General features: G+C 39.3%; 1 protein-coding gene across 1 annotated transcript in view; it reads right to left on the bottom strand.

The window, feature by feature from the left end:
• Positions 1–21,666, bottom strand: part of RNF145 (ring finger protein 145) — a gene marked incomplete at its 3' end in the record, with an annotated part of 35,293 nt that extends 13,627 nt beyond the window's left edge. The window contains exons 1-3 of the mRNA XM_082006022.1: positions 21,465–21,666; positions 9,776–9,884; positions 3,992–4,083 (exon numbers count right to left, since the gene is read on the bottom strand). Coding sequence (XP_081862148.1) covers positions 3,992–4,083; positions 9,776–9,884; positions 21,465–21,648 — 385 coding nt within the window. The 5' untranslated portion in view covers positions 21,649–21,666. The remainder of the gene's footprint in view (positions 1–3,991; positions 4,084–9,775; positions 9,885–21,464) is intronic.
• Positions 21,667–22,050: the final 384 nt, after the last annotated feature.

The following is a 22,050-nucleotide window of genomic DNA, read 5'->3' as shown; positions in this document are numbered from 1 at the left end:
AATGCACATTGCCTGGATAAGAACAATTCTCACTCATCATTTTGCAGTAAGGAAGAAGTTTACTGCGTATTATTTAAAAGCAGAACCTTGTTCACCATCTACGTCAGCTTACATCCGAAAGCCACAATACGTGGTGCTAAACCCAAGTGCTTATGCTCTGCTTTGTAGCTACCTCCATTAATGTTTGCATTTCACAACTCTTGCCAAAACCAGGAGTTAGCCTTAGCAAAACACAGAGTAACAAAATCAAGGCCATTAACATCTCTAGGCCAGCGCTAACTCCATGTGTTCCCATAAGCTTACTGACCTTGTAAGCCCTTCTGGATGGACTGGGGAGGGAAGCTGCAAGAGGAGAAATAGCAGTACCAGGGTTTTGCTTTCATTCTGCCTAGCTTCCCCTACCTAGGAAAGGAGGTCTGCTTTCCAAATAACTGCCACTGAGCTGAAAGCAATCTCTAATCTCTACTACTCAAGCATACAAAGTTCTTCCTCCTTCAGACTGTCCTCTTTCAAGTCCTATTGTCAATCTGATAGATGTGTTCTTGAATTAGCAGATGGTCTTTTCAGAACAAGCAACCTTGCTCTCAGCAAGGTACTACCAGCATACGGGGTCTTATAAGCCTCAGAGAAAGTTACTCTACTCATCCTTTTAGAAATTCAACAGACTCCAGCTCTGAAGCATTCTCCCTCTGCTTTGTTGTTTTCTGCCCACATACACATTGCTACAACCCTATTTAAGATACCACCAGCACACTGCTGTGCTGTAATATTCAGGAGCCTGGCACAGTCAGCTTGTGAGAATTTCTGCAACTCATGGTAACTAAGGCAACCCAGCTTCACACACAAAGGGATACAAATACCAGCATCCAATATATTCTTTAGGATTTAGTAAGACTGTCGGCATCTGAAATAAAATACTGCAACAACACAATGTTAAACAATCCAGTGCTCTTCCAGAGCTCCCCAATAACAAAACAGGACCTCTGAGTCCAGTCTAATCTCATGCAACAGCAAAACCTGCTTTCCTCCAACAGTGATGTGTCAAGTACGCTGGTAATCCCTGTTAAACACTCTGACCCTACCACCTTTTTGATGTAAACACAGATCAAAAGTTACTTATCACGGGAAGGAGCACTGTATACCATCAAAGGAAATACATGGAGCACTTTCTACGGAGGCCTCGATCTCCTTCCTGAAGTCTGCACCTTGTCAATTCTCAATCCCCTCAGGAAGGGGCTGAAAATGTCCCCAGTAGAGCTTTTACCAGCTTTGACTGGTACTTCCCATTTTAAATTGGGGTAGCAGAACCTTAGTACAGGACAGACAATATCCCTCTGCAGTAAATCACTGTTTATCCCCAAGTGGGGCTGTACACCGTCTGTCATCACACATAACATAGCAAGATCAGTCAGAAGAAATTAGTTTGTACTTCGTATCAAATCATAAAAATATTTTAACACTCTAGCTATCTGCTAAGACTTCCAAATCCAGCTGAATGTTTGCACTCTGTAAACTTAAATGACATGGTCTGAAAACTGCTAGACACAGCTAATGAACCCGACAGCTGGAATCCTCCTGTAGGACACCAGGCTCCTCTGCTAGGGAATGAGGCAATAAGGAAGAAATCTATTGCCTTAAGTTCCTGCCCATTCTTTTCCCTTCCTAAAACCTCCACAAATACATTAAACGTTGCTGACAGGTTGCCAAAGCCTCCCAGCTAGTAAGTTAATGTAAAATGTGCAACAAGAAAGCCTATGCGGTACAGCCACTGTTCACAGAGCTGGGAACCGTCTTTATTTCATCTCCAATTTTAAATATTAACACATTCCCTGGCTACGTCACTAACTTATGCAAAACCAGGATGTCTTAAAGTTAATATATAATCCCATTATTGTGCACTAAGAAAAAGCAAGTCTTCATGGTAGCATCACTTCCAAAACCACGGAGCTTTGTAATGTTCACAGCTGACATGCTCACAAAGTGGCACACTCATCCAAGGGCCAGTCTTCAAAGACATCTATTTCTTCCATCCAGCATATTAGTAACCCTAGTCAACAGTCATCAGACTGAATTAGATCCAGGGGAAGAAAGGACTATGAGAGTCCATTCAAAAAGCACTAATGAATAAAAGCATTAACAAAGATTAAGTTTGTGAACCAGCTGGTGTACTGTACATCATCCCCTTAATTCTGACCAGAACTTTTAGGAACCAGAGCTGTATTAGTACCACAATTATTCCCCCATGCACCTGCCTCCGTGCCTTTGTCAGCAGTGCTGCAGCACACCACTCTGGCAGAACACGTAAGAACACATAAGAAAAAGAAGGAGCCAAGCACCTGAATATTTGTTTTCCTATGAAGAGGACACAGTTCAGTGCAGTACACTCCTGTGACATGGCAGATCGCACTGGATAAATACCTTTGTATGTAACAAATTTGAGAAAGTGTTTCATATTTATAAAAAACACTGTCAAGCCTCATAGCCCACTTTCACAGGCTGTCCCAAAGACAACCGCTTGCCATCGAAATTAGAATTACATTTTCAAGTTGGCTTTAAAAGAACAGGGGAAATCAATAATGGGGATATTAAGTATGCTAACATACTAACTACAAATACATTTGCTAGTATAGTCAAGTACCTACTTCTGAAAAACAATTACAGTTAGGGGATGCCTTAGTCTGATATCCAGTACAACCCAAAACTGTATTGGATAAAAACAGTACTATCTTTTTCTCACTTATTTCTAATCCATATTAAGGTCTGGATGAAGCATAATGGGTTTGACTCTCAGTTCAGTTTCCGTCTAAATGTTACTGAATGACACAATGCCTTCTGATCTTCCTGCCCAGGCCTGCCTGCCGCTTTGTGAAGCCCTCTGAGGGATTCTGCTTTATCATGGGACCCTGCATTGCACCTGAGAGAGATTCAAAGGACAAACATTTTCTCATAAAAACACACTAAAGGCTTTAGTTGTACTTCAGCGTCATTTCACAAGACAGCAAAATATATCTAGAAATTCAGAAGAGAGAAGAAATGATCTCTAAAGATTTCCTTTCTTTGAAAAATATCAATGTTATTTCTATAGAAAATATTAAAAGCAAAGACAAATGCCACATTTGAAAGAAGGATGCAGGCAAACAGATGATGTATATATTCTGGTAGACCTGACATACTGCAAAGAAGTAAACCCATTTAAATCTGCCAGTAGCAGCTGCAAGTAAACAGAAAGCAGCTGAGTTTTGCCAACAGTACATGGCTGACTAAATCTGTCAATAATCTGATGAAAACCACAGATCTTAGTGAAAGGAATTAAGGAAGATTTTTCTTTCAGGCTTGTCTCAGGCTTAATTTTAAAATACACATGGTGTGTGTGTATTCCAATATCCTCCCAGAAGAACATACGGTATGGCATAGCAACCTTAACAGTGAATTTACTTTCTTCCAGTCGAAGTTCAAAGGGTAAAGGAGCAGTCTAGAAAGTACAATTCTTCAGGATTTATTTGGGATTTTTACGTAGAGAAGTAATCTCTGTCATTAATCAAACACAATTTAAACGTAGTTTTGAATTGTTACTCTTTAATTAGAAATATCCCTGGGACTCCTCTAAAAGAAAGTAGCCATGCAAACTCCCATACATCTATTTCACCAGTTATTTTGTAAGATTTCTAGAGTACTTTCCACCCAAAGATTATTATAGACAATCCAGGCCTTCTGAATCAGATTGCGAGTCTGAGAAGAACATAGAGGCAGAGCATGACAGACCCAGAAAATACTTCAAAGCTGCAAGCGCGGGAGTATTGATAAATCAGTGGCATAGAAAAAGCCAGGCAGGATACACCTAGCCTCCCATGCCTCTTGCATATTAATGAGAATCACAGCTACTTAAAAGTGATACGAGAAATTTGAAACCAAGAGGTAAAACATGCATAGGTTTCAATGAAAAGATTTAGGCAGAGCTCTGTCCTGCAACACAAATATTTAAAGTACTTACCTACTAAAGCAGTCATGAAACGATTCATAGAGAGAGGTTCCAAGTACATTGGCCCTTCATATCCCGATTCCAACTCGCTCCTCACATAATCCCTAAAAAAATAAATCCACAAACTGTTAAGATCCATCTGATCAGACAAGAAGCAACTTACTCATTCTAGACATATGTAACTTTCGTGTATGTCACAGTCAGTCAACCAAATTACAAAAAGCAATATTAACACTACTGTTACAGCAGCCTCACTGATATAAGGATCTAACTGAGGCATGACTTAAGCAAGGAAAGTATTATCTGCAATTAGACTTACTGGCATAGCTGTAAAAATCCTTTGGGACATCCAAGCTGTTCTTCAGAGCATGGCCTGAAACTGCTTATTGACAAAGCCTCTTAAGCACCATTCCATTTTTAAGTGTCCTTATTAAGTGGTGTTTTTCCTAATAATAATATCTTTTCCCACCAGCTCCATACCAGAAAAAAAAAATATAAGAGCTTCACAGGGAGGTCTTCCAATTTAATGCTTATAGTATTTTGCACCTAACAATCTCTGCACTGAATTTAAAAATGTATGAAGAAAAAGCGACCCTCATGAACTAGAGTCAGAAACAGAATTGCTTCATAACCCTTTTATGCAACATGATTTACAAGTTTACTCTATCCTGGAAAAGTTGGGGGACCAACCAGATACCCTCAAACTGATAGATTGCTATTGACAGATACAGTGAGATAGTCTGAAATCAGACAGGATATTTGTAATTTCTCTCAGAAAAGGCTGGCTAGGAGAGTGGGCTCAGGCAAGCAAAGAAAAAGGTAAGAGCCTGAGAAGACTGGGCATTTTTCTGCTGTTGGTGACCATCCACCAGCTCTGCTTTCAAGCAATATAACTCAAACCTGAACTTCACGCTAAGCACAATCATTTTGCACTTTCAGAAGGCAATGGTGGAACAGCACAGCAGTAATTCCAGCGGCTCCTTAATTCTCTGCCATGAGACAGCAGGCAATACTCATGAACCTTTGCATCCAGATCTCCAGCCCCTTTTTCTGCTTTGCCTTGTGACCCTTCCTTCTCCAGTCCCAGGACGGTGGCTACTGCACCCTTATTGTGACACTACCAACTCTGCCACCGGCAGCACAGCTAAGCCTGTGCTCCTGTCTGGCTGACACTGTCCAATCATTCATGTCCAGCTGCATCACGTCCCAGGAATGCCAGACAGACACACTTGGTCTGACCCCGCATGGAGCTAGCAGAGTCTGTTTACTTGAGGGGCATGGCACTTCACTCATTATGTATTTACTTGTATCAGTGAGGCAAGCCATGCTTGCTGGGAACAGAGGCAGTCAAAGACAAACAGCACCAGAAACAACCACCAATACAAGAATTGCTCGTTTTATTTCAGTGCAGAAAAATATGCAGCTCAGTGCTACTGGAAGCATTCACTTCTCCCCAGAAATGGGGAAACATACCACATTACTATTAGCTTGCCACCCCAAGATAAGGTATTGACATTTTCATTTGCAAAAAAATCTCTGGAATCCAAGACATAAATCTCAAAAGTACTAAAACAAACACTTCAAAGCCTGTTCTTCATAGCTGCAGTGAGTAGGCAGGGTTGTCAGCTTTTCAAGTGTCATAGTATATGCAAGGTATGTTGAAATGGGCTCTTTAGACTGTAACCCACAATTAAAAACACATGAGGCTTGAAAAGACGCCCAAGACAAATGATTCTTGCTAGAACTTTCCCCCTTGTTATCAAGGCATAGCTAAGCACAACACTTTTTTCCACCTTCCAACATCCATACAGATATAATCTCTGGGACAAAGTTGGGTTTGTTTGGGGTTTTTTATTTATTTCATATGAACCTGCAGAAAGCACTTTCTGAAAGCAGCAGCAACACAAACAGGATAATCCATTAGAGCTAAAAAGGGAGAAAAAAAATAACACCATTTGCCACATGCTGAAGATGGCTTTTGTATTAGCAGTATCATGCTCCATCCTCAAATTTAGGGTTAAAACACTGGCTATTTCTAAACTGCTAGAAGGAAAGCAGGGAATACATCAAGTTTCTTCTAGATCTGTTAGGAAACAGGTTACAAAATTATCCCTGATACCAACTGTACCAAGATGACCTTACACAACTTTGCTAAAACATACCAACAAAACCACACTTACAGTTCCTTCTGCAACACCAGGAACGTGCCTGGAGATGACCCAAATTCCTTCAAGCTACATTTCTTGCCATTGTCTGATTCAGTCATCTGCACAGACGTCTGTACTTGGCTTAATTCTTTACGTAACTCTCATTAATTGAGATTTAGGCCTACCAGCTTGGAAAAGCAATGTTTTAAGATCTCCTAAATTTTTTAAACAGTATTTGTAGATGATGTCTGAATAGGGAAAGTCAAAGCAATGATTCTCTTATTATCAGTACAAACACAAGGATCTTTTGGCACAGACACCAATCAAAAGATGCCTCGAACAGCTGCGGTGCCATACAAGATGCTGAGAAGAGCAAGTGCCTGCACTCAATTTTGATTAATTAAAGTTGCATTAAGCTGCAGCTTTTATATTTGAGAATTGTTCACTTTACTGCAGCAATGTAAGAAAACAAGAATGCTAAAATCATTATTTACTAGTTAATGAAATGACTGAAACTACATTATTACTTTAGAAAATTAGGATATAAGAATAAAGCTTAGCTCAGATTGCCTGCTGTTCATTTTGTGGATGCATTCCCGGCCTCATTTAATCAAACTGCTGGCCTGTTAACATATACTCAGACAGTCATGACTAATATTGCTCTAAAAAGGTAAACAGATACAGTGCCCCACACATGAACATTTTTTGTTACTGGAAGTGCAGAAGGGTCTTCTGTTATTAAAAATATGCTTTGTAATTGACTGACATAAGGCACAGTGGTTATTTGACCTAATTGACTCATAATGCTGACATTTACTTTGGCTGATTAATCTGCGCCATCAACATCACACACACTCATAGGTTTTAAACATCTACAGACAACCTTAAAATTAAGTGTATTTTAAGATTATCTGTAAGAAACAGTTCAGTCTTTTGCTCCCCCCTATTTTCTCATTCTAAGCTCTGCAAGGCTCAACGCTTGGAATACAATCTCAACAAAACTGCAAAACATGAGAAAAGATAATGATATAGATTCCATTTTTTAGCCTTAACAGTGTGTTTAATTGCATCCTTTCTTTTCTGCATAACTGCATCATTTATTTTCCCAAGTTTTATTCCTGGAAATGGGGAAAAGAAATGTGATCCTTTTAAGCAAGACATTTGTGCAGCTACATATAAAATAAAACCAGCATCCATTTTCCTTGTCAGGAACAGCAAGATTTTATTTTTTGAAAGCTGACTCTTCCTTTTTCCATAAACAGATGGTGTATTATCTCCACCCAAATTGCCAGGTTAACATGCCACATACAAATGTAGCATCTTCTTGGACTCTCCAAGTGTTCACAAACATCAGCTAATCAATCTTTACACATTAAGGTAATTCTCAGTTTTGCAGATGAGGAAACACATGCTTAAGAAGTTGAGTGACTTGTCAAGGTCACATAGAACTGGAAGTCTGAAGTCAGAACTTAACTATAAAATTCAGATCTTCTTATTCCCAGACTTGCAGCTGAACTGCAAGCTATTTCTGGGGTGGAAAAAAAGCACTGAAAGCTGAAGACTTTCAACAGCTCAGAATTTCCAGGACATTGCAGTCACAAGTGCCAGCTGATTCTGGTCTTGTTCTATAATTTCCATTAACCAAGCTGGCCTCAATATGAGACCTCTTCATTTGTCTTAAATAGCATCCCAACTGGTAGTGCCTGCAAGCAATTCACTGGAAGTTTTCAGCTGTAAGCAGAATTATTAACAAAAAAAACCCACTCAGGAACAGTTTGCACATGTGACTACTCTATGATCAGTCTGCTAAATAGAAACATCAGCTGGAATTGGATAGTTTTGGCAATAAAAGGAATAGCTCCACTAACATTACATTTGTGTGTTTCACTTTACTATTTTCAATACGAAAACTAACAGGATTCAAAAATTCTTTTGAAAAGCTAAGGCAAGTGTCACTCCCCACATTAGACAAAGGCTGCTGCTGAGAACGCCTTGCACAGTTGCCTCCCCCCGAACCAAGTCAATCTTAGATCTAGGGAATGGGTAAGCTCACTGTAAAGTGTTAGCAACTACCTTTGCTTTGCAAAATAGCTAGGGAATACTGCTGGACTATTTGAATCCAAGGTATCTTTTAATTAAATATATATTTTTGTGCCAGTTGATGCAAGATTTAATTAAAGTCTTTATTAATTCACTTCAGAAGCAGCAAATAGAGAAAGCTTAGTATGAATACGCCAAACAGTGCATGCAATAGTTGTCTAACATATTTCAATGAAGCCTGTAAAGTCTCAAACCTCACCGAGCATAGAGGTCACAATTCACGTTACATAGAAACGCAAACAAAAAGGTATTAAAATCAAACACAGTGCTATCCCTTAATGTATCAATGAAAATCCATACCACTCCCTTTCTTCAAAAAATCTGAAGATCCAGAATTGCATCAAGATCTCTAGCTGTAAGCATTCTGGACCAAAGCCCTGTATCTGATGGGTATTTGTTACTAGCTTTATTTTTATTCCAACACAAGCTCTTAAATAATGTTTTAGGTTGCTTTTTCTAATAAGTAAACTTTCAACCCTGTAAGAAACACCCACAAACTGTATCTATAAACACTCAGGACTCCCCTGAGGATGATAAAAAACCCTCTTTCCTTCCTACCCAGGCAATAAGAGGCCGTAATTCCTCTCTTGCACCCTCATCCATTCAGGAAATCATTAACTGCAACTCTGACAGCCACAACAGCGACATGTCAAGTCACCACAAAACCTTCATTAACACTCCCCTGAACTGCAACATACTGAGTAAGAGATATTCCAGCGAATGCTTTAGAGCAACAATTGTGATGCAGAAATAACAAACCTATTACTTCACTTGAATCAATCAAAAGCACATTTTTTTAAATGTTTCCCATCAATAGGCACCAAAATGGCTCACGTCCCTATTTTCAAGATTTCCCATGTAAAGCCATTAATGTGATGGCACTATTTTTGGTTCCAATTAAACTTCTTCTCGGTATGACAGTTCACATTGGCTTTCAACAGTTTTAGCTGGAGCCAGACAAAGGTGATCACCTCTGTCTCATCTGACTCAAGAGTTCTTCAGCCTCTTGCTCTGTGTTTTAGATCCAATCTGCTTTTCTTTTGTTTTCATTGTAAAATACATTACGTAAACAAAGATTAATTTAAGAATAAATTCCACTATTACTTTACTTTTATCACCTTCCATATCTCTATTTTCTCTCTCATCGTAGATGCCAGGAAACTAAAAGTAATGTCCTGTCTGCTTTGTAGAAAGCTCCAGTGTTGAAAGCATGTTAGCTGAGCCACTGAATAACTCAGATTACTGCATCAGAGGCCACATTTAGTCTTGTGGTGTTTTCTCTCCTCAGATTAATAGACATTACACTCCACAGAAATGTAGCTCGAAATTTCTTTTAAGCTAATGAAAATATACTGGAACTACCTGACTGCATATTTAATTCTGTAAACTTTTTCAAGACAAAGAACAGCAAGATAAATTTAGGTGACTGGCACAGAAGAAAGGCCTCATAAAACCAAACCTATCCCATTTATACAAGATATTAACAAAATATCAGTAATTTTTCCAATTCCCAAACCAAAGCTAACAAAATTAATCCATTTATTCTTACCTGGAAATTTGGTGCCCAGCATAAAGCAGCAGTGCAGTCAAAAAGTACAGGTAAAGCTGAACCAGGTGTTGTCTTGGTAAAGTTAGGAGCACAACACTTAAGATGTAACCTGTAGCAAAAAGCAGAGGTTGAAATTTAAAAAAACAACACCACTATCTAATCCCAAAGTTCTTAATATGAATTAATACGTTATTCAGATCTCTTTAGCCACCTCTGTCCTCATTTGTTTTTTAAAATTCAGGTACCTACATTTTCCTCTCATCAAAACACAAAGCACACAAAAAACCTGCCACTTTTTCTTCACCACACCCCCCCCCCCCCCCAAATAGGTCTATCAGCTTCTGCAAGATTACATCTATATGTCAAGAAGTGGATGTGATCCACAGGATTTTAACAAGACTTAACTAACATAACTTATCTAACAGGGAAAACAGGCCTAGGTCTCCCTCCTCTTCCAAGTGAAAGCAAGTTTCAGTGTCACAGGAAACAAAGCCTATCCATCTAATAAACTCAGTCAATTGATGTAAAAAATAATTTTCTTCAAGCAAAGGACACAGAGAACACCCTTCCATGCTGATTAGCATTACACATTTTAATTCTTCCACTGTATCGTCATGGTTTAAAGACACTTTGCATGCCCATAATTTGAGATGGGGACACACAGGCTGTTCTGCATACTGGCAATATTAAAGCACATTCAAGCTATCTGTGTTGCATAAATCAAAGACAAGACTCGGCACAGCCTGGGATTTGTAGGCATTTACACCGGCAGTTCCTTCACTTCTTGTTAGCGTTCTGTAAGACTGTGCAAAAGGAGCCATTGGAGGCACAGCTTTACTCTTCAAGAACATAGACGGGCTGCTCAGCAGCCTCTCCAACAAGCAGAACACTGATCTTTTTTTTCATACCTGCTCTCATTAGGGTACTTAAATAAAGCAGTACTTTGAAGTCCACTTCACAACTGGGTGGTACATGCTCATCCTCTCCTTCCCAGGCAGACTCTGCAGGTCAAAAACCCAGTTCATGGTGCCCTTACTAATCTTTATTTCCGAGCTCTCCATCACAGCACAGTGCACTCATGCTCTTTGTGAAGGTCAGCTTAAGTGCCTGGCACTGAAATCCATTTAGGAAAAAAACCCAGCAACAGCTAACAACTTCCCTGCAGCTAAGAACAAAACATTATAGAAGAACTCATCCTGACACTTACAGCTATACTAGTCACATTACATTTAAAGTTTCGTCCATCTATTCAGCAACACTGTGCACAGCCTTTTTAACTGAGTTAATTTATACCTTGGGCTTTTTAAAAATACTTCAGAAAATAATGTAACTTTAGATTAAGCATTAAGTAGTGGGACAACCGGCTACTATAAAACAGCTTGGGAACACAATATGTTCCAATATTTGAAAAAGATACAATTTCAGAGTCAGTCAGTATTTACGTAGAAGTACTTCAAGGCTACTTAATATCTGCCACCTTCAATAAGCCATCTTTGTAAAACTCTACCAGTAGTTAGGTCTTCAAGAAGGTAACTCACCACATGCTCCTAGAGAAAAGGCATCAGACCCACAGTATGCCAAGCAAAGGTCAATTCGGATACGACAGGCAATACGAGTGATGACAGACAGACAAAGCCAATGTACTTACCTTTTTAAAAACACAAATACACAATTTACGTATTTAACATTAAAAATAATTTTTTTCCAGTACTTTCATAAAGTAGATGTGACAAGTTGCACATTTGTCTGAGGATGAGCTTTTTCAAAAGTTGAAATAATTCATAGTTTCTTTGATTAAAATGAAGTATCACACTAGTCACCATCACTAGTTTCTGTACAGTATCCATTTAATCATTTACAGTATCCATTTGATCATTTACAGAAGTTATCAGAGGGATGAAACACTTCTATGAGGACAGGCTGAGAGAGTTGGGGTTGTTCAGCCTGCAGAAGAGAAGCCTCCGGGGAGACCTTACTGCAGCCTGCCAGGCCTTAAAGGGTGCCTATAGGAGAGATGGGGACAGACTTTTTAGCAGGGCCTGTAGTGACAAGACATGGGGTCACGGTTTTTAAAAGAGGGTAGATTTAGACTAGATATAAGGAAGAAATTCTCCTACAATGAGGGTGGTGAAACCCTGGCCCAGGTTGCCCAGAGAGGTGGTGGATGCCCCATCCCTAGAAACATTCCAGGTCAGGTTGGATGAGGCTCTGAGCAACCTGCTTGAGTTGAAGATGTCCCTGCTCACAGCAGGGGGGTTGGACTAGGTGACCAAAGGTCCCTTCCAACCCAAACCATTCTATGATTCAATGATTTTTAATTTGAGCTTTTTAAAGGGGCCTGAAACCCAGCACTAAAACAGTTTCCTTTTAGCAACTGTTTTATACAGAATAACATGCGTCTAGTTAACACAACACAGCAGATGTTCTACATCATCAGTTTTCTTAGCAAACACTTGTATTTTATGGAATTCATCTTCTCTATTCATCACCTTCCTTCTACCAGATACACGGATGACAAAAGGAGGTGGTCTTCAGCAGAATCTCCATGAAGACATTTAACTAGCTTGCATCACACCACAGCATCATGAGCCAGCTCCACCAGCTCTCATGCTATTTGCAGACATTCTTAATACCTCGCCTCTGCTGTATTCACCACCTTCCCTTGATTGCTTAGTTAGGGACAATTCTCTCTGCAGACCAACCCACATGGCACAACCAGCACTTGAGTCAAATCTCTCTAAACTCTTCCTTCTCACTGTAGCCCATGACTCACCTTCAGGTGGAGAACTAAATGGAGTTCATTATGCACTCTCTTATTCCTCTATTACTCTATAAATAGTCTAAGAATACCTGTTTATTGTATCTGCATTTAAGCTCTGCCATCTTTACCTTATTCTATCACATGAAAGTCTACTCCTTGACCAAATGATGATGTACTTGAGCCGTGCTAGGACAATTTCTGTAAAAGGAAGACATTTTAGAGGGCAGTAACTGCACTCCAACACAGCCATGTTACATAGGAGTATTTTAGAAGTGATTTAAATTCATTCTTCTCTGCATGATCAGAAATTTAACTAAAATATAGCAGGATACATCGAAGGAGTGAAAAAAATGTCCAAATACAAATCAAAGGATGAGAAGAATACTATCACATTTGTGCCTTTCAAACAGAGGGCTTCCAAACAACACAGATGCTTGTAACACTGCACAGGGAAACAGCACAAGTCAGCCAAGGTTACTGCAGAAGCTTGAGCAATGAACTCCACCGCTCATGAGTTTGGGCTGGAATTTAAATGTTCACTTTGAAGCAGCTGTTTGCTCTAATTGTTAGATTTTGAAGAGGGGAGGAGTGAGAGACATTTAAAGTAGTTCCCTTTCACTCTTATTTATAATTCCCTCTTGTGACTTGATAAGAGAGATATTTCGACACACTTCATACTGCAATATTTGCATTTTTGCTGCAGATGCCCTATTCCCAACATGGTAACAACCTCATTTTTATCAACAAAGCCTCTGCCAAAAAAAAAAAAAAAAAAAAAAAAGGCAAATAATTCATTACCAAGTGCCTCATTGCAGAAGAAAAGGAAGACAAGATCAAATTCAGACATACTAGCAGCAATATTCTATTCCCTTTGTTCTCGACAGACAAATGATGTAATTAGTGTATGGCATAAACGAGATTCTACTTCAAAACAAAGGACCAGGAAATGAAATTTCTCACAGCAGCTTTCTCATCTAAATCATTACATTCTGTTTTCATTTGCACCTCCTCTGTCAGAAGAAAACATGATGTTGAGAACATACATCCCTTTGGAGAGATTCTCCATACACAAGGATTTAAGGGTTTGAGAAACAGTCATCTTACCAGGTAGCCTTTTGGCATGGGTTCACAGTAACTAACATCCACTTCCATCCAAAGCTCTACAAGCTCTACATCTACAATGAGCGCTCCTCTCCCTTGGTTTAGGCCATGCATGCTATTGTCACTTTTGGGACTTCTTGTATCCTCCCTTTTAACTCACCAAGTACATTTCTGTTTAAGTGTAAGCATCAGGGTCAGTGAAGGCCAATTCCTGCCATGGTAAAGAAACCGTTCTAACACACATTTTTAAAAAAATAAAGACAAGAGAGAATAAACTCTTTCCTGAATACAGTAGTAGTGCCCTAGTGCTAGGCCACCAAGAAACAGAATTGCACCCTTAGGCTTCCAGCTGTAAGAAACACTAGAGAAGACCCATTCTGCCAACCTTACAAATACACAGACCCACCACTCCGTACCTATTCAGGAACACAAGGAAGCAGAGAACTTCCCTGCCTCTCGTGGAAGGCAGTACGGATTTAGGTCCCACTGGAAAAAATATACTGTGAAAACAGTAATAAGCAGAAAAGCTAAGTTAAACATTGCTAGACAAGAACACATGTATTAACTAGCTCATGACCTCATTTACAACTTGTTGATTCAGCTAGATGAAAACCTCTCACTGTGCAGTGCTCATTGTTACAGTAAGCAGCAGCTCACAGATTGCCTTTCAGCAATCTCTATTTGCGTACCACCAAGGTGTTTCCCAGCTTCTCTCCTCACCCTGTATTGCCTCTTTGCCGACTCAGGTGTCTGAGTTTTATTGACATGCTGCATACAACAGAGGCTTCTGGACCATGAACGAAGTTGCAACCCATCCTCTTTATGAAATGTTTTAGTGCTCATTTGCATGACTACAGATCCCTCATGTCCACTTCACATTATTACTCAAAGTTTCCTGCAGGTTTAGTCTAAAAATTAGAACTCTGCACATGAAACAGAGTTCATAATGTTTCTTAATAAAACCACACCATCTCTTGGATACTGCTTCTGCAGAGGCTTGCCAAGGAAACACTGCTAACAGTACAATAGTAGAATACCAGGAAATTAATCGGGGGGGCCCTAACTTTCCACTCCCCCATACCCTCTGAATGTGAAGGGTTCATCTTACAATGACTTGCAAAGCAACTTGCTGTGAAGCAACAAGTCGTGAGCCACAGAATACCACCAAAACTGTCTCTCCTGACACAACGTAGCGTCAGTGCACTACTAAGTCATTTCATTTCAGCCTAACCCTTGACTGTCCTCATTCCGGTTTATTCAGAAGACTATCTGGCCACAACATATAAGTACAAATAACACAGGACAGACTTCAGAAAGACTGTATTTGATAAGGCAGAAGTAGTCCAACAACAACTGGTGCCTTTATTTTCAGTGTGTTTAATTCTCAGGATAACCAGTCACAAGACTGGTTACACAACAATTTACACAGAGATTTAATAAACTGTCTACGTCCAAAGCATCTATCTATGAGTGGATGATTTTTAAAAAGATACACTTTAGAGCTCAGAGTACTTAAAGGCGTGATGCAGCAATTACCAGGAGGATTCTGTGGCCTGTTCACTGGAGGCTAGCTCAAGCCCACAAGGAACCCTAACAGCCACTTACTTTTAAGAGGAGAAACAAAAGGAGAGACAAAAAGCTCTTGTACATCCTCAATTCATATTAAGCATCCTTTAAAGCATAACTCAGCCAAACAAGGTCTTCTGAATAGACTGGGATAGCTACGCTGTCCTCCTGAGAGCAGGACTAGTTCCTCATCTGCTCTATTAAAAAAGGCAGCAGAACCTCTGCCACCATGCAGCATCACCTTTCCTGCATCAGAGGTGGCTCCAACACACAACTCATGCAAAATTCACTCCACTGAAATCAACCTAGAAGCCAAGCCATTCAGAGACCACTTAATGCCAAAATCCCTACCAGTCTCAAGCAGCCACCAAGGCACCAGAACTAGCACCACAAAGGGTAGCTTCCACCCAGCCTGTCTCACCACTAACTGAATACCTGGTCAAAGCAGCGTAAGCGTAGTGGGCTTTAAGATGTATTGCACTTTCGGGGAGTGATGTTTTTGCATGGCAGTGCCAATGCACACCTCTTCCTCACCCTCCCACTCAGCCAGAGCTGACCAAGTAAATGTTACTCACTCCAAGAAGTTTTGTACTTTGAGCTAACATGGTAAATATTTTGCTCCTCAGAAAATATGTTGAAATATTAGTTCTAAACTGAGAAAGCACACATCTAAACATACTTGCACACGAGGAAATTGGTATTTACCCAGTCATGGCACAGTGCAACTACAAACAGAGATCAGAAATCCTTTTATCAACACCTGCACACCTCAGTGAAAATAATGCTGACAAAACAGTTTACTCATTACTGGGGTACTGCCACCAGTTCCACCAGCCGTTTCTTAACTTTCTAAATGCGTAACAGATTGGGCACTCTAAGTATAAGTAATCCAGGAACTGAGTTCCTTACAGAGATTTGCAGTATTCTCTGAAGAAATAATGGACTTTTGGTTCTAGTTCTGCCATATGATTCAGAGGCTGTTTCTATAATACAGCATACCTAATGATCAGAAGATTCCGGGACTAATTACAATAATGGAGAACCTGAAGAGTACTGGAAAAGAACATAAAAGCGAAACTGTAAAAATATACGCAGTCACAATGTATTCTAAATTATGAACACAAATTGCTGTGTTGTCATAAGACTGGTACTCAGTCAAGTGAACCTCAAAATTTTAAGCGTCTCCTTTCAAGCAAACTGAGGTTGCAAAAAAGAGGTAACAAGCTTTATATACAAAAGTTACCTAAAATATCAATATTCTGAGAAAGCTGCTTAGTAAAAGCCTATGACACTACAGAAGCAGAATATGAACCAGCAGTCTCTAGAGTTGGAAAGAGAAAAAACAGTATTCTACATTTTGAGCATGGAATACTCTCTACCCTCTTGTGTGTCTACCAACTGCAGCATACACTGCATTTTATCCAAGAAGAGAATAAGACGACATAGCAAGTAATTTTTTTAAGAAATAAAGACCAAGTTCAAGTCATAAAATTGCATTTGGTTAAAAATAGCTACAGTTTAAAATAGTAACACCCAGAAAATAGTTCTACTAGCCATTTATCTAAATGCTGCTGGCTGGAGGGAGACAGAAGACATGGGACAGCAAACCCAGAGATGTTGAATCTGAGCAGCACTTTGTCTTTGTGTGCATTAAGTGCATTTACACATTTACCCATGCATCATCTTCTCACAGTTTTTGGAAATTTGCTTCTGGAATGAAGCGACTGCTGCTTTCTTCTCACATTGAAGCTTTGCATAGCACTTTTTACTGTGTTTATATGAAAGTAAAGTACTGCATCTTTCCTCTTAAGAGAAAAACCACCACAAAAAAAAAAAGCAATCGAAATAAAGATCTTCTAATTAATGCACAAGAGCTTAAAGAAAAGTGAGCAGACCAAAGTACAGAGCAATCAGCATACATAGGATGGCAGCAAGTTCAGAAGTTTTCTCTTCCCTCAAGTCTCCTTTTTAAAGGCAGAATTCATAACAAGTAGTTCACACTTTGTGAGTGATGTGACCAAGTGGTTAAGGTAATAACTGCACACTTGAAGAAACTGTGATTACAAACAGGGTTGTGAAATATGATGCACCTTCCACCTATTCCAAGTATTTAAACAGTTTCCTTACATTTTTCCCCCCAATTTTTTTTTTTTTTGTTGTAAGGACAAAGAATACAGTTTAAGATAGGAAACTGTTCTTATTTTTATTCTTAGATAAGAAAATACTATGTATTTAGTGCATTTCTGTGCCTCTATCAGGACAGGTACTTAAATTCCAAGTCTGACTATGATTACAGGTTAAGCTCATGACTCTCGTCTTCTAATCTAGCACAAAGTATTTACCAGTTAGCACAAATAGCATTACTTCGCCCTTCACAGGAAGAAATTAAGTCATTTCAACTGTTTCCACCTCCTTCATCAGAAGAAGGAAAAAAAGAAGTGACTGTCTTCTCAGAGGTACTCTACAGCACAGAAGAAAACACTGAAGTCTGGCAGTAGCAGAGTGTGCTAGTGTACCCTACATAAAGGTTTGAGACACGAAGCCATTTTAGCTGGCACAGATCTTTCCTGAATCACAGGCTACTTTAAATTTTCAGAAAACAATTTTCATTAAGAATGAAACCACATTATGCCTATAAGAGTTGTGGACAAAAAAGCTGATTTGCTCTCTAAGCTTCTTTCCCCCCAGATCCTTATATCTGGTAACAGACAGCTATCAACTGTAAGAATTGTATCGGGTAATACAGCACACTGCACACAAATTTATCACACGCTACTCTTCAGCCAGACCGTCTGCATGGGTTATTAAAAAAAAAAAAAAAATAGGATGACTTGGAGTATTTGTGAAAGGGTCTGGGACAGTACTGCTTATTGACAAGATACTCCTAAACACTCCAGAAAGAACTACAGGATGTACTTGCATTCACAGATCACATTTGCAAATAAGGCTTATAATTCAGGATTTTTCAATACTCACGAAAGAAAAAAAAAAGTATACATATATTTTATTGTATTTAAAGAGATGGCATGAAAGAGTTAGATTATAGAACAAAACCTTCCATGTGACTTCTCTCAGAGGACAAAAGAATTTTTACTATTTTTAATATAAATTCTCATTAAATATCACTAGTACATGCACTTGCATTTGGGTTGCAACTCCATTATATCCAATTCTTGTCTGGTTTTACAAATATCCAGTAGATATGGCAAACTAAAAACAAAAATGGCAAATGTCCTGTAAGATGTACCAAAAGTACTTCCAGAAAGACACTGGGCATGATGAATCAAGTTTTAAGCTTGAGGAGATCCTGTGGTCAGCAAGTATGAGTTTCCACATGCACAGAATAAAAATTTCCTCAGCCAGAGACATTCCTGAACTGTTGCTTAACTAAGTTTGATGTTTGTCTTTTTAAACACACTTGACAAACCTAGGAAAGTTTTCAGAAGTGAAACACAGTTTTAATTGTGATTCTAGAAGATAATTCATATGCAGGAAAACAGTATCATGAAATAAAGCAAATATAAAAAAATAAACAAACTTTATACACAAGAGCTAAAGCACACACTGAAGACTACCGCAGGGCATTCACAGGGCTTTTACGCCTGCCAAAACAGTAACCGCAGTGCCATTTGACAGATAAAGTTCATGCACACAATTACTTCGCAATTTTTCCTATATGAAATTAATCTGCTTACATTCAACAAGTCTAACCAGAACTTTATCTTTACTGTTTGCATTGCTTTATGCATATTTAGTTAAATTTCATGCAGTTGAACTTGCGGTTGAGTGGTTATCAGGACTGAGTATTTTCCTTCAGTAAAGCAGATAAGGGCTGTTTCATTAAAAGATATGAAAGGGAAAAGCTGCATCAAAGGACAAATTGCATCCTAGAGGCTTGTATTACATTCCCAGTACTGCTTCCTGGAACATGAAACACGCTGTAACATACATCACTTCAACTGATCAAAACCAATTGGCTTTTCAAACTTTAAGTCAACTGGATGGAAGAAAGAGTGCATTTAAACAGACAAGCTATTGCTGGTAACCCCCAGTTCTGAGCAAATTTCCAACTTTGGATCCTTAGTTCTGGGGAAAGGTTCACTATATCAAGATTGGTAGAGTTAATCGATTAATCATTCCTTGAGCACCTGCCCAAGATAAATGCACCCAATCTCCTAAGCTTCTAGAAGCACTTCTATGATACGATGTCTTACATGGCCCATGTAAGAAATTCAGCAATTGTTTGATATTGCAAAGCTGCCACAGCATTTGCTGATACTGTGTTTCCTAATTGCAAATACGAACAGTGGATTTTTTCCCTAAATAAAACAGATTAGCATGTTGAAACATATACATGCTAAGTTGTTACTTATTTGTTACACACTGGCAGTTAATTTCCCCCCACATAGCTTCAAAGAATCTTCATTTCCCAAGCTGGTGGAAAAGTACTTTGTTTTCCTTATAAATCCAATTCATATATTTTGATATGTCATGTCATACTGTAAACTGATGCAATTAAATCTATAAAAAATCTTGTGTAGGCATGCAAATTGATTTAGCCCAGCCTCACACTGACACAACCAAGGAACTGAAACAAATCAACTTTATTTGAAAAGTACTAGCAAAGTTTTGTCACTAAAAACTGTCTGAATATCTTTTAAAACAAGCAACTGATGATTTAGAAGCCTTTCCTGATCAGCAACTACCAGTTGGAGCAGTAAAAGTACAAACAATATTGCAAAAGCAAAAAGTAAAGAACTGCTGACTGATTGTGCGCCAGCACAAAAGCACCACTTGTATGAGGAACACAAAGTCAGAATCCACTGGTTTAGGACTAAAGTAGCATCCAGGTGAGAAACACTTTGGTAACAATGCCTACCTCTCTGTAGTGCTTTTCATTGGTGCATGTCAACGTACTTAAGTGACGACAAGGTTATCAAATGTCTCTAAAGCGGGCCTGTGTCACAGCTGGAAATTACCCACTGACATCTTGATAGCCTACTACACAACTGTTAGTTCCCTATTAGAAACTGACCTGATAACCTAATTCCTAAAAGGTACTTGTGTGCATACAAGTGCATGAGAAAGCCAGCTGCAGTTACATGCCACCACAGTCCTCTGTCACCAGCAACAAACAAGTACTCTCTCCCACAAACATATGAAAAGGGCATAGAACTGTAACACCAGCTTTTTGCACTAAAAGCACAGTGCTCTCCCAGCATAAGCATAGTGGAGCCATAATAAAGACACATGTGTTTTTAATGGCAGTAAGTAATTTCCAGACAATAGACATTTAGCAGATTAAAAAAGAAAAATCACATGCCAACACTTCCGCAGTCAGGATTAAAAATCTGGACATGCTACTTCAAAAAGCCACAGGCCTCTAACTACTTAAATAAAGGGTGTTTCCCTTAGCTGACTGCAGTATGTCTTTATCCTCCAAAGCCATCTACAAGGAAAAAACACTGCAGAGTGGGAAAATTATATGCTAGCTGTTTCTCTCCAAGGTAGACAGTACTCATGCAGATCATCATTGGCTATGAACCCCAACAGCCTGGATCCAAACCATAATTAACCCCATGTGCAGTCACCAGATGAATCACATACTCACCTGGAGAGCAGGTCCCAGAACACCGATCCTTTCATCTCCTAAAAACAGGTATCTAGCATTCCAGAGCTAGACGTGCAGACCAAGGTTCAAACCTCAGCTCCCTGAACTATATTAGTAATTTTGTCCATTTATCTGCAACACAAGGGCTTGTTACCTGCTCTAACCCACTCAGAGCATATATATGGTTCACAAGGTTGTAAACTGAAGAGCCATATCCATGTAGCAGTGAAAGGTAACCTTCTGGTGCTGTGGCCACTGTCCAAACTAGGCAACCTTCTCCCTAGTCTCTTGTTTAATGCCAACAACATAAGCTAAAATACTTGACTGCACAGCATTTCACAGCAGCTTTTCTCATCAGACACAGGCCAAAGTCACTGTGCTATTCTTTCAGGGCATCAATCATCTTCCCAGACAACAGGCTTACTCTATTTACATATCAAGGCTAAATAACAAAATTCAGTAGAAGACCCTACACAGGATTTCTTTACTGCTAACATAAACAGTCCCTTAAGCAGAACTGTAATGAATATATTATCATGCTATTTGTTGTAATCAATATATTATCATGGTATCATATTCTTAAAATTCTTGTAGTGAACAAAATGGTATTTACTACAGTAGTGTTTTCTCTTGAATACATGTACACTTACCCACATAATGCATATTAAGGGCCAAGTACTTGTACTGGAAGAGAGGGTTGTTGTGCAGGCTACTTCTTTGGATCTGCTGGAAGAATGAGCTGACATCCCATCTGTACAAGACATCCAACAGCATGATGCTTGGGACCCTTAGCGCCACATTTAACACTGCCTCCAACTTCTCCTTTGCAGCCATTCTCTTCCCTTTCTGTGAATTGGCAGTAGACTGTAAATAGCGCAAGACAGAGAAGAGTAATCAGATCAATCTCACTGTACAAACAGCTATTAGGCTTTGTGATCATATGAATGGGGCTTCCTGCACAGCCACAAACGACTGAATGAATCAACTGAGTTAAATTCAAACCCAGACAGGAGAGCTTCTATTTTTGCTACATAAAGGTCAATTTGCTACCAATTTTTCCACCATGATACTGCTGGGGCGGGGGGGGGGGGGCGGCGGGGCAGGCGGTGATTAATGACGTAAAAATGGTCAAAGGGTGTGCACCAAATAAATCTGCATTCTTATTTGCACTAATTTAGTATCCAATACCCCAGCCCAAAGACCACAATGTACTAGGTACTACATAAACATTAACAC

This window comes from Phaethon aethereus (assembly GCF_964289735.1).
Source record: "Phaethon aethereus genome assembly, chromosome: 14".
Lineage (NCBI taxonomy): Eukaryota > Metazoa > Chordata > Aves > Phaethontiformes > Phaethontidae > Phaethon > Phaethon aethereus.
This window is presented reverse-complemented; position numbering and strand designations above follow the sequence as displayed.